This window comes from Plectropomus leopardus, chromosome 8 (assembly GCF_008729295.1).
Source record: "Plectropomus leopardus isolate mb chromosome 8, YSFRI_Pleo_2.0, whole genome shotgun sequence".
NCBI lineage: Eukaryota > Metazoa > Chordata > Actinopteri > Perciformes > Serranidae > Plectropomus > Plectropomus leopardus.
The window spans coordinates 30364546-30377528 of NC_056470.1; the positions used below are offsets into that span (position 1 = coordinate 30364546).

At 41.0% G+C, this 12983-nt stretch overlaps 1 protein-coding gene across 1 annotated transcript in view; it reads left to right on the forward strand.

Moving 5' to 3' along the window:
- plxna2 (plexin A2) overlaps nucleotides 1–12983 on the forward strand; it is a 266646-nt gene that overhangs the window by 198531 nt on the left and 55132 nt on the right. Inside the window, exons 13-16 of the mRNA XM_042491079.1 lie at nucleotides 3311–3428; nucleotides 6142–6278; nucleotides 8661–8828; nucleotides 10450–10543. Coding sequence (XP_042347013.1) covers nucleotides 3311–3428; nucleotides 6142–6278; nucleotides 8661–8828; nucleotides 10450–10543 — 517 coding nt within the window. The remainder of the gene's footprint in view (nucleotides 1–3310; nucleotides 3429–6141; nucleotides 6279–8660; nucleotides 8829–10449; nucleotides 10544–12983) is intronic.

The window sequence follows — 12983 nt, forward strand, 5'->3', positions numbered from 1 at the left end:
AACAGATAATTGTAGTAAAGTAAAAAGGACAATGCAGTGAAGTAAAAGTCTAAAGTTGCATGGAAAAAAGTAGATTTTTACTTTAGCACAGTACAACAACATTTCAATTAATGCAGATTTTTAGAATGGCTGCTTGTAATGTTTGGAGACTTTACACTTTAAGTTAAGTGACATCTGTTGAGAAATTGTTTGCCATATGTTGTTCATAATGCATCTAGTACATTTTTAAGTGGTATTTATTACTCCAATTTGTAAAACATCACAAATTTCTTGACAAATCTCCTTACAGACAGTACAGAGCAATATGATGATATGCCTTAAATTCCTTATTAACACCCATAATACTTTGCATCTGGACTTGGGTTTTTCATGTGTTATGTTTGGAGTGTAACAGCTAACAAACTCTGATAAATATGTGCACTGTGACAAAAAGCTGTTTTTCCTGACACCACTGCCTTTAATGAAGACTGGAGCAGGTCCAGGCAGTCTGGCCCTGACGTCCCTGTTCTCCCCCCTGCAGCACACTTGCCCAGTTCTCTCTCTGCAGCTCATCTAGTCATCAACAATCCCACAACAGCTGTGTGTGTTTACTTGTGTTTACCTCCCTAATTGTCCCATGCTGTGCATACATCACGTTAAAGCCTGTCCCGCTCACCCTGAACTAATGAAACGTTGCCTATGCTTCACAACTTGCCTGTCTCCCCCTTGGCTAGACACAAAGACGTGTGTTGAGTGAGAAACCCAGAGCCTTGGGGTTGTTCGACCTCCCCTGGAGATGCACACCTCGCAAGGGAAAGGCGAGGATGTGCACGCACACTGCTACAAGGCTTTATCCTAAATATATATTAACATAGTTTGATTAGGTTCAATTCTGGTGTTTGTTTTCATGGTAGGTGCTATACAATTAGTGCTAAACACACTCTTTATGCAGCTACTATAGGGTAAAATAATAATACTTTGAATTATATATACTTATTAAATAAATAATTATATGGGGCTTTGTTTGCAGTTGAAAAAACATAATAAATCACAATATATGTTATTGCAATACTCTGCATTTTGCAACATGTTTAAAAAATAATAATATTGTTTTGTGGCATAAGTATTATGATATTGTGGAGCCTCTGATGAGTCCTAACAAATACTGGTCTTTTAGGGAAAGTCCTGTGTCTGTTTGACCGATCTACCACCCCAGCCTGCCTCCTTATGTGGGCTTTTGCTCTTTTTATTACTCCATCTTTACTCCCGTCGGTGCATTGGTCAGGTGATAGCAGCCTTCCAGGTTACGTGGGTAATATATACAGATCACAGGCTCCAGTAGAAATAGAATATTTTGAGAGGAATGTCAAATGCTCAGAAATAATCAGCCTCGTTAATTTCACTTAGTGTGAAATTCTCCTCCCTCCACTGACTTGGGATCAGTTTGAGAAAATGTAAAGTTGTAAATGTACAGTATAGCAATGCACTGAGGCACAGCTGACACACATATACACCCACACTTATGTACACAGACACTCACACAAGCTATCACAGTCATGGCTCTCAGAGGAGCCTTTAACCCTAATTCTTTCTTTGGCCTACTTCTGCCCTCAGTAAGAGAACAGCTCAGCACTGCACCACCGCTGTAACTCACATACTCACAGTCTCATGGTATACATATGTCGCACACACACACACGTACCTGCACTATTTCTTTCCACATACCGGTTATTTTGGTCATTAAATCACAATTTTTTTCAACTTTTGATTGTATGTGAAACATATAAGGGCCGCTGATGAATAGCGTTGGTGACATACAGTATGCCTGTGGTTCTCTGCTCTTTACTGGGCAGTTGTAATTAAAATTCACTATGTGCCACTTGGCTGTAGGGTACAATTTGTCAGCAGTGCACTGATCTGACAGCACTTTAATCCAATTGGGGACAAGCTAGGGAATTCATTTATATATGGCATGTAAAAAAAAAGACTGAGCGAAATTAAAAAACTAACCTCTGACCCCTTTAGTCCAACTTTGAAAGAGTTGGAGTCTTTGTGATGATGTTCTGAGCTGGATTTTTATTCAAAGAGCCATTCGGGGTCATATTAGCTGCAGGTTCATTATAAGCATGTCCCTATTTGACCGCAATTGTTTGTTTGAGGCTTAATTCAGTCACCAGGGTGGACTGGATTGGATTGGATAAAAAAAGAAAAAGAAACATACATATTTATGTGTCTTTTATGTTGCTACTTCAGAGGCGTGTGTGAAAGCCACTCCTGCATTGAAGAAAAGTCTCAACTTTTGTGTTTTTCAGCAGTCAGAAAGTATATTTTTTCTGAGGGCTGCAGCATTTCCGTTGTGGCCAAATTGAGTCCTCATTAGTAAGAATTCAGTTTAAAAGCAACCCTCAGGTTTAACGGAAAGCGTGGGCCTCTTGATGGAGACTGAGAACACACAATTGAATTTTCACTTTAAAAAAGGCAAACATATCCCCCTAAATAAGTCGCTTCACAAAGGACCAGTGTAGTACGCCTTCAGATGCGGAAAGCAAGCAAGTCTCTATTTCTCTGAGGCCTTGTGTGAAGAAAAATATCAGTTCTGTCAGTGAGTAAATCCTCCTTTAGCCACTCTCTTCCACATACTTCATCCAACAAAGCTCTGAAAGCCATTTGTTGTAATTCAGACGATCAGCGCTGGAAGAAAAAATACGTCTGCGCTGCCTCTGCCCCTGCCATCTGCCTCACCACATATTCTATCTCTTTCCACACTCTGATCGCTTCTTGTACTTTACTACTCCCTGGCAAAGCTGATCAATAGACGTCCTCATTTTATTATGTCATTTGATCTAGTCACCTGCAGCGTTTGGGCAACACCTGATCACATGGTACCATAAAGCTGTATTGATCCCGCTGTGTGATTTACATTAGATGTGCCGAGCTGGCACAGCACCGGCGCTGTGGGGGGGGCGGTGGTTGTTGGAGGGAAATTTACTTCGCTTGGGTTGGGTGTGTTGGAGTGCCAAGGGAGGAGGAGCAGCGGTCTCATTTAAAGACTGTCATCGAGGGGGTCCCGGTCGATGTCTGGATGTGCCCCGTAATGAAATGAGTGAGACAACAAAAGAAAATTGCATTTAGAGTGAGAGATAAATCGATATCAAGCAGAGAAGTGTTTTGATTACTTTCTCCCAACTTCGCTCAAGCATTCAAACATATAGACAACTTCTACACTTAAAGTTATTTTTAAGAAAAATTGAGTCTTCTTCTGTTCATCTCTTTTGCTTTTCATTTTTGTTGTGAACGGTGATCTTAATGAATTACTTTGTATCTTTTGCAGGATTGTATGTGTGATGGACGCAGCTCATGCGGACAGCCGACCTGGTCCAGTCCAGCTGTGCGTTGGAGAGTGCAGACCAGAACTCAGGGCTCGCTCCTCGCAACACTACTCCTTTGTGGTATGACTGCAAATACACCCTTTTTCTCTGTATCTTGTTATAAAGGCTCTATGGGTAGTCTTGGGGTAGGGTATCCCGATTCTTGATGGGGTAGACGGGTATGTCCAAGTTTTAGGGCTACATTGCCTCCAAACGTAGGTATTTCAGAGGCACACACGAAACTCAGTGCTTCTCAAAGTTAAAGATGCTTCCTTGGTACTACCTGTCCTTTCAAGGAAGCCTCTGCCACTTTTCGCTAAACCAGTTGTTAGCAACACATTTTTATTATTTTGCAAATACAAACACTGTACCAACATGTCCACAGATAGAAGTTGGAAAGGACTGTGTGTACCGCTGTTACACAACACAAATAACACAAAAGTGCTAATAAACAGCTGGTAAGGTTTCTCCGACTTTCTGAATTTGAAACCTAATTTCAGGGGGTGTTCAAGTTTAAATTTCCAACTGAAAACTTGGAAGTAGAGTGCTGCAGAAATTATGTTTTTCTGTAGGGCCATGAGCAAATAAGCATCACCCAGGTCCCCTTATCAAAAAGCCTATGGGATTTTTCCATTGGATTTTGGATTATTGCCGCTAAACTGTGGTACAAACGTTTATTATACTTATACATTTTGAATTAATCACAAATAAACAAGGCTTTTAGGATTTTTCAAAGCTGAATGCAATCGCCAGAATTAAAAAGCTAAAATTAGGCTATATACAAACTGCACTACAGTTGCATGACGCAGCGTGATCACCACATCGAGACTGTTAAGTCGTGTTCAGCATGGCTCAGTGTGACAACGTCCTGTAGTGTGAGTAACCGCTTTTTCTAAGACACATAAGAGCTCAAAGTTCAAAGTTGGGTATTTACTGATGTATTTTATGTCGAAGAACAACATGCAAAAGTCTCTTAAACTAGTGTTAACCACAGACTTGCTTTCAGGCATCTAATCAAAAACCCATCGAGTGCTGAAATGCTCACTCATTTTAGGACTCATTCTGCGGTTATCTATTCCGACCTCCCAATGCAAATGGATCACACCATTTGTCCTATTTCATAGGATCACTACCCTTTGTAACTTTGTTCCAAGGGGGCGTAGCGGCACTTAAAAATGAGGGGAAATCGTAAAGATAAAAAATGGGATTGAGCCATAAAGTACATTATAAATTGTGCTGTACTCAATACCAGACAAGACCCGCATTAAAGTGATACAAAACATACAGTTAGTTCAATTAAAAGTGATTTGTCTTTTTCTTGCAAAGTAATTGTTAGTGCGCCACGGGCAAATAACGATGTGCGAGTTGCTATGCTTACCAGGAGTGTAATTAAGCAGCACTGTGTATGCTTACTTGTTATTTTGTTATTCTTCCATAAACAGCGCAGGGTTTTTCATTCATTAACTCTGCAGATCTCTGGATGTAGATGCTGTTTGCCTTTATTGAGATGGGCTCATGAAGTTAAATTAATATCGCCTCATATACTGAAGAGATTGCAAATCAGTGTTTTGGTTTTTTTTCCATTAAGTGAAAAAATGCTCAATTGATGGGGAGCAGAATAATATATTCTAAGATTTCTTGGAGCTCTTGCAGTGTTTTGGGTCAATTCCGTAGGCAATCGCTCGTCCAAATGTGATTGGATAGCGGACAGGGTCATAAGAAAGACAAATGAACAATCAGCTTGCTAAAATGGAAAGCAGCTCTGCGCTCGGCAGGTAAACATTATCTGCTCCCCATTCTCACACGTTCGTGCACACCACTTCCCCGTCTCTGTCATTTGCTGTCTGCTCAGCCTGCAGCTAACAGATAATCTACTTTTCCATTTGCGCTCGCTCACACCTTCACAATTAGCACTCCCTTAACAATTAACAGCAGCCAGTAATTACCACTGTTGTTTTCAGGGTACCTGCTTTAGCCTGCATCCTGGAAGTCACACATAGCTGACAGTTTGATGCTCTTGGCTCTGTAAAATGTAAATGCACGGCTACTTTTTTCTCTCACCAGTGTTACAGCTGCTACTCTGGGAAGCAGTGGAATTCCTTGAAGAATACATTGCAGAGAGCTAGAATTGGCACCACTTGCAATTCCCTTGTACTGCAAGAAACCATCACAGGAACGTTCTTCAATTTTCCCAACAAGAAACCCTCTCTATATAACCGCCCTTTTCAGCCAGCAATACTCGGACACTTGGCAAAGGGGCAGCGTAAATGACAGTGTGCATTTAGTTGTTTTTTTAAATTGTCCTTTTATGTCTGTGCACGCGTGCGCTCAACTGTGCGTATACTGCATGTGTGTTTCACTATGACGAGCTGTCTGCTCGAATATTTCTCCATCTGTCTGTGTGACGGCGGGCGAGCTGCCTGCAGCTGTAAACACTAGTTATTTTCAGACTGTCTTTAAAAAGCTTCACTCAGACACAACCCAACACACACACACACACAAACGAGGAGAAGGATCTCTCAGGGACTCTAAGAGCTCCTGGTTTTATCCTCTTTTCTCCCACCAGCACTGCACTCCACTGCCATCGGCCTGGCAATATGAATAACTGTAATTTGCCGGGGATCTATGATAATACGTGAAGGTTTCAAGAGGCACCGCAGAGATGCTGCCCTTTTTACTCCAGAAAATATCCATCTTTTAATGCTGCCTTTTGGTCCCTCCTCTTTAAGTTCTTTCCCTCTTCCTTTTATTTGCTCTCTTAACCCCTCTTTCTCTGCATCTCTCTGTCTTGTAGACTCCCACAGTCACAGGTCTGTCCCCAAACAGAGGTCCAGAGTCTGGGGGCACCAAAGTGACCATAATGGGAGATAACCTCGGCGCCGGCAGTAGTGTCAACGTTCAGTTTGGAAACCAGACGTGCGAGTTCTTTGGGTGAGGCTTCCCTCTTGCTCACATTTATGCCATAAAAGTGCTATTAGTCACTCATAAAGTTTAATTTGCCAAAGCGGCCGGCATAATCAGGCTTTTGTTTAACACAGTCTATTCACGCAGAAAGGCCTTTTATTGTACTTGCCCATTAGGATGAGGTGGAAAGGTATTCAGTAAGGTGCAAATGAAAGACATGAATTTGAATTTCACAGTTTACAGTTTCATCATTGCAGTATAATGCGGATATTATGAAGTGAAACTAATCCACTCATTGTGAATGTTAAGTTGTCACCTACATAAAGTGATAAAGAGAGTGTAAAAACAGAGAAGTGGAAAGCAACAGGAACATTTCGTAGTCCATCTGTCTTTGTTTTCTGTCATGCTTTCAGTGTTTCCCAGTAGGTCTTTATATATTATTGCTTTCTTTATATTATTATACCTATAATGCTTTTCTCTTTTTGTGTCTTTAAAGCCTTTTAGTGTTAAAATGAAGGATTTTAACATTAAACATCCCTGCTGAAAAAAAACAGCTTGATCAGTTTGAGGTGGTTAAGCTGTTTTTTTTTCAGAGGGGATGGCCAAAGTTTCAAATAATAAGGTTAAAACGTATGTAGGAAAACAATTTATTTTATTTTACTGGCTACTGAATGACGTTTCTGTATAAATATGGTTTATATTGTGTATTTATCTGCTCCAGGCATGGCGTATCCTATACTGCTAAATGAAGCTGTACATGCTAACATCAGTAAAACATATAAACTTGGTCGCTAATGTTGGTAATTTCTGCCTAATTTTGGATCATATTCCCACTGGAATATGAGTGAAATAGTTCCTCTTTGAATATTATTTCGTATTTAATTTTTCAAATCAAAATATTTCATGCATCTATGCCTCAAATATATATAGATTATACAGATAGTATTGCAATTTTGACTTTGACTCAGTTTCTCGAACTGTTTTGAGCTGCTACATACATCACTGTCATAAATTGTTAGCTATATGGCGTTCTGTGAGCAAATGAAAAACAGAAAAAAAAGAGCCTGTTCCCAAGATGATGTGTTTTATTCCCATTATAGAGCTGCTATATTTCACAGCTTTCTTGTATTTTTCTCCCTTGATATTACAGAGAAATCCCCGAGGGGAAAGCCTCTCTCTCCCTCACTCAGAAACTTGTGTAAATCTTAATAAGGTTTTGATGACCTACTGCATTAAACCCCTATAATAATAGCTTCCAGAAAACCTGCTGCTCCTATGGATCTTTTTCATCCACCCCCTCCCTCACATTCATCAATTTGTTCATCTGGTCTCACTCCACTGTTTTTTTTTTCCTACTCTCTTGTCTCTCACTGTTTCTTCCATCTCCCTCCACCCGTCCCTCGTTCCCTCTCTTCTCACACGTCCTCCTTCTACTTTCCTCTCCTGTAGGCATCTATTTTAAGCCCTTCCACAGTAGTCTGACTGTAATGTTGTAAGGTTGAGGAGTCAAGCCAGCTTTAATGAGATATGGGGCTAATTACTGGTTTGTGTTTCTCCACTGTGTTCCTGGCATGGGAGAGAGACGAGGATGGAGGGGTGGCCGTTCGACTACAAGCTCCCCTCTGCTAATGAACTGGGACAAATTCAGGGGGTGGGAAGGTAGAGGGAGGGGAAAGCACAGAAGCACATATCAGAGTGGTGGAGGTTAGAAAAGTCTGAAAAATTGAGTTTTTTCTCCATGTTTAGGAGTTTGTTTTGCAATGTCTTCCATGCAGTCATTAAAGCTCCAATTTATTTTTACCATGACAGGTTTAGTTGTTTGTTGCTGTTGCTAACTCCCATAATTACAGAACAAGACTGGAAGTGCAAAACGCATAATGTATTCTGTTCTAGTAGGAGGTGTTTTTTCTCATCTAAACTGAAGCCATATGTTCATAAATGAATAAATCATGCATAAAGTGTATCTTTGATATGACTTTGCAAAACATGCAGGTGCTTTCTGCACTTATGTAGCTTTCCATACGGATGTCTGTATTTTATACAGAGTTTAAGGAGCAGTGTGTAACAGTTTAGAGGGATTTAGTGGTCTCTAGCAGCGAGGACTACAGATTGCAACAAGCTGAAACTTCTCCCAGATAGAATTTCTTTAGTGCTCATTGTTCAATCCAGATGACAAAGGTCTCTTCCTGCCCAAAACAAACAGACCAAGTTGATTAAAACGGTTTAAAACACTAAATAATACTGTATAATAAAAATCTCAACAACAACAGCAATGTATATTCTTACCTGGTTATACAAAAAAGGAAACATACTTAACCTATTATATTATATTCTGTTTTTGTCTATATGTATCCCCCTAAATCCTAAACACTGGACCTTTAAATAATTCCTGTTGCGCTTCCCTTGTAGACGGACCATGACGGAGATAGTGTGCTACTCTGCCCCCTCCCTGTCTGGGGTCGGCCCGGTGCAGATCAGTGTGAGCGTGGACCATGCCCAAATCAGGGAGAGCCTCACCTTCGACTACATTGAAGACCCCACCGTGCAGCGCATTGAACCAGACTGGAGCATTGCAAGGTAAAGCCATAACACTTAAACACTCCACAGACATGTACACGCAAGATTCAAGTTTTTCCACATCCTCACCATTGAACCTTTAGCCTCTCTCACCCCAGAGTGAGGATTTCCTTCCCCCTCATCCGGAGCTTTAGAGTCAGCCAAACCAGGCCAGTGGCAATAAGCAGACACAAGTCAATATTGCACTTTCAATTACTGTTCGCTTCTCTTCCAATTACTCCGGATCTGATAGAACTGCCACAGCTCACAGATTGGAGCGGATAGTTACTGCTGAGGCTGAGATTCTCCTATCGAACTCGATGTTGATCCATCTGTTGAACGTCTCCAGCAGATAGATACACATACACCATACACTACTAATTAAAAGGAAGGGAGGGATGAAGATGAAATAGCGGCTTAGTAGAACAATGTGCTATCAGAGGTGTGAGTCTACAGCAGATGGCTCGGGCTTAGAGACGGAGCGAAGGGGACACTGCAGCACAAGTGTCAGAGGGAACAGAGGGAGAGGAGAGGGGAAATGGAGGGAGGCAGAGATGAGGAAGGGCGTCATATTGATCATCTTTCCAAATTTAGTTAACACTTGAACAGATTTTTTTAGGTAGCTAAGATATGTTTTGATGCAGACCCCTTCACAGCATCACATCGTGTAGCTTCTGCTGGCTTTTCCAAACTGGGGGCGAACTGACCGCAATCTGCAGTAAGTGAAACGCTGACTATCGACACGTACCCCATACAACCCTACTTTGAAACAATCCAAAATTCTTCCTTTAAGAGAGAGCAAGAGCAGTCAGTGTGTGAGTAGCCAAGTATTTAATTTAATGAGCCTATAGACAGCAGGAGGGCCATCTACAGTAACTCAAACAATATTATAGTGAACCTGCAGCACTAATGCCACAGACCCATCTGACAGCTATTATTGCAACAACTCTTTGCCGCTATCATCTTCATTCTGCACGCTACATTGACGAGCACAACATCAAAAAACAACAAACATCACCAACAACCCAAACAGCTGCAGGGAGCGCTGCACATCCAGCAGTTTCCTCTACTGCTTTGTTTGCATGCTTTGTTTGTGCGGCTGTGTTATGAAGCCCAGGACCACCACTGACTGTATCCGTACATGCTTGAGCTGCCTTTGGTATTTCAAACACAAATCTGCACCAGTTGATTGTAGCTGGCGAAGTCGTCTAAAAAGCATCTCTAATCATCCCCCACTCCAAAGGCTATTATCTCTTAAAAGAAACTGAGGATGAAAGATGGTTTGATGCGCTCATTTTCGACTGATGGTGAATATTCTGACGAGGTACTTTAGGGTTAGAAAGTTTAGTCTTGAACTGCCTTTGAATTACTTTTCTGTTTTTCATCTGACTTTATTTTTTCATTTTCTTTTACTGTCTTTCAATCTCTCTTTTTTCCTCTTGAATTTTTAAGACAGAGAAATGAGATGTCATTAGACAAACATGTTTTTTTTTAATCTATGGAATAAATTGGGTCTATTATCAGCAACTGAAAAATGGAATTGGAATTGGAATTTGTCTTGCTGCCTGAACCTTCACTTATAAAAAAAAAATCATGGAAAATAAAAAACAAAATTGGGTATACTTGTGGTTTTTTCCTTCAGTGGTCACACCCCCCTGATGGTGACAGGGACCAATCTGGACGTGGTTCAGGAGCCCAGGATCCGAGTCAAATACGCCGGCCGAGAGTCTGTCAACGTAAGTACCACTACACCAGTGATACTAAACTTATGGCTCATGCGCCAAATCTTTAAAAAATATGGTGATTCATACTGGGAATTGTTTTTGTACTTTTAGTATATATTAGGTGCCAGAGTGCATCAGAACAGAAATCCCCTGACAGAGGTCCAAGCTAGGCCTCTACTTTCTGAAAATCCCGGTAAAGTTCTAAAATCTGGAAACATCCTAAAATCCTAATAATGTGTTCAGATCCTAGAAATGTCCAAAAGTCCTTAGAATGTCCTAAAATCCTAAAATGTTCACAAATCCTAGAAATTTTCTAAAATATAAGAAATGCCCTAAAATCATTGAAACATCCTAAATTCTTGGACATGCTCTAAAATCCTCAAAACATCCTAAAATCTTAGAAATGTCCTAAATCATAGAAGTGTCCAAAAAATCATAGAAACATCTAAGGATTTTAGGGTGTTTCTAAGATCCTCAGATGTTTCTAGGATTCCTTCGATACTAAAAACGTCCAAAAAATCCTAGAAACATGTATAGGGCTGCTGCGACTGCCCTCTGGCCTCTTGTCATTTTGCAAAAGTGGCCCCTAAGCAAAGCAAGTTGAGTATCTCTACACTACACTGTCCTAATCGTACTGCATATACTCCCTGAATACACACACTACCTACACATGCTGCAAAATACACGCTAACGAGGTCCTGCTTGACTCACCAAATACTGCTATACAAGCAAGCTAAGTGATGTTTAGCTTGGGTAAAAAAAAAAAAAGAGAAGAGTACTATCTCTTCTAACAGCCCCTCCAGCTTTCTACGCTTCCCTAACTTCCGCTTGAACCCAGTTGTCTCAAGCACTCCAACGAGCGTCTGAATAATGCAGCTGGCAGTGAGAGTGGTCGCATGCAGTATTTAATTAAGAGTTTACCCTAAATTTTCTTCCGGCTAAATCTCAGCTCCACATCCTGCTAAGCTCTGTTGTGTTATATTGTCACATACAAATCATCCTGAACAACACTTGGCGCTGACTGAAGGAGAGTTTGAGGAGAGCGGTGTGGGTGGGTCATCGGGGGGAAAGTTGGAGGTGTGCGTGGTCGGGGGCGAGGAGACTCCTAATGGGTTTCAATGGAAGATTAACTGCGGTCAGAAGTCTTTGGTCAGCATAAAGAGCCCTTGTATAATCAAAGTCCTGGCTGTGGGAAATCGTTACAAATTGCATTTGAGCCCCTGTCCTGGGGCTCCTTGTTTAATTAAGAGGATGGGATTTCCTCTCCGTGGTCTGGGGAAAGGTTGTGAGGGCAGACGGATGGACTAAAGGTGAGGAGGAGAATGAGAGGAGCTGCAGAGAGGAGGAGAAAAAAAAGTGCTCTTTGGTTAGACTTTACTCCACTGAGTACAGGAGTGGAGAAAAGTCTAACCAAAGAGCACTTTTTCCACTTTTCCACTGTACTAAAACAGCACAAAAACAAACACAATAGTTCCCAAACCTGTCATGTTTTCAGCAGGTAAGTATTATCCATTATTTTTATTTGAATACTTTTCAACACTTAAGCCCTCTTTAAACAGTATATGAACATTTAATTAATGTTCATAATACACTATGATTTAGTTGTAATAACTTTTTTTTTGCGTTTGGGACCTGCATCACTCTGTCGAGGTTTATTTTGCCATAATGACCCACTCGCTGTACAGTGTGGTGTTACATGGTTAACAGTTACTTTATAAAGAAAATGTGTATTTGTCTGCTAACTCTACTGCCTTGTAGGCTTCTAATGACCTAACAGCATGTGAAGCAAAACAGAGCCGAGGAGTCTCTAACGAAGCCGTCAATCACTTCAGTCACTGCTTGTAAACTGCAGTCAGACTTTCAAACTAGGCAGCATTGATCAAATATGAGTCAAGATTTTGTTACTGCATTGCCTATTTCTCTCTTGAAATGTTAAACAAAACTGAATTTTCTTCAGCATTTTAGAAACCCTCCAAATTTCACTTTCAAACTATGTTTTCAGGGGAGCTCGTGTCTTATTAAGAGGAGCCAAGCTTTCCCTGGCTCCCCTGCAGTTTGAAGTCTCACCTCTTATATTTATCTAATGACCCCATGTTGAGATCCTGACCTCCAACTGTGCACCAGTACTCTAATCAATGATAAGGCCTCTAGTTTGCAAAGATACTTCAGAGTACTTGACAAATGACCCAATGCATTCACACACTAAGTCATACTCTAAATACATGTTTACTGTCGCACAGAACACACAAGTTGGCAGAGACTGTAACTGGTCTTAAGCCCGGTGTACACTGTGTCATTTCGGACTGTCCCTGATGAAAGATGACCATCGTGACATAAATGTGGTGATATCTTTGGTTGTGGCTCTAACATGCTGGTCCTGCATCCCACAGTGAGAGTTTCAAGGACGGCAGTTGTCACAGTCATTCGTTCAAACTTAGTGTCAGAAATTTGG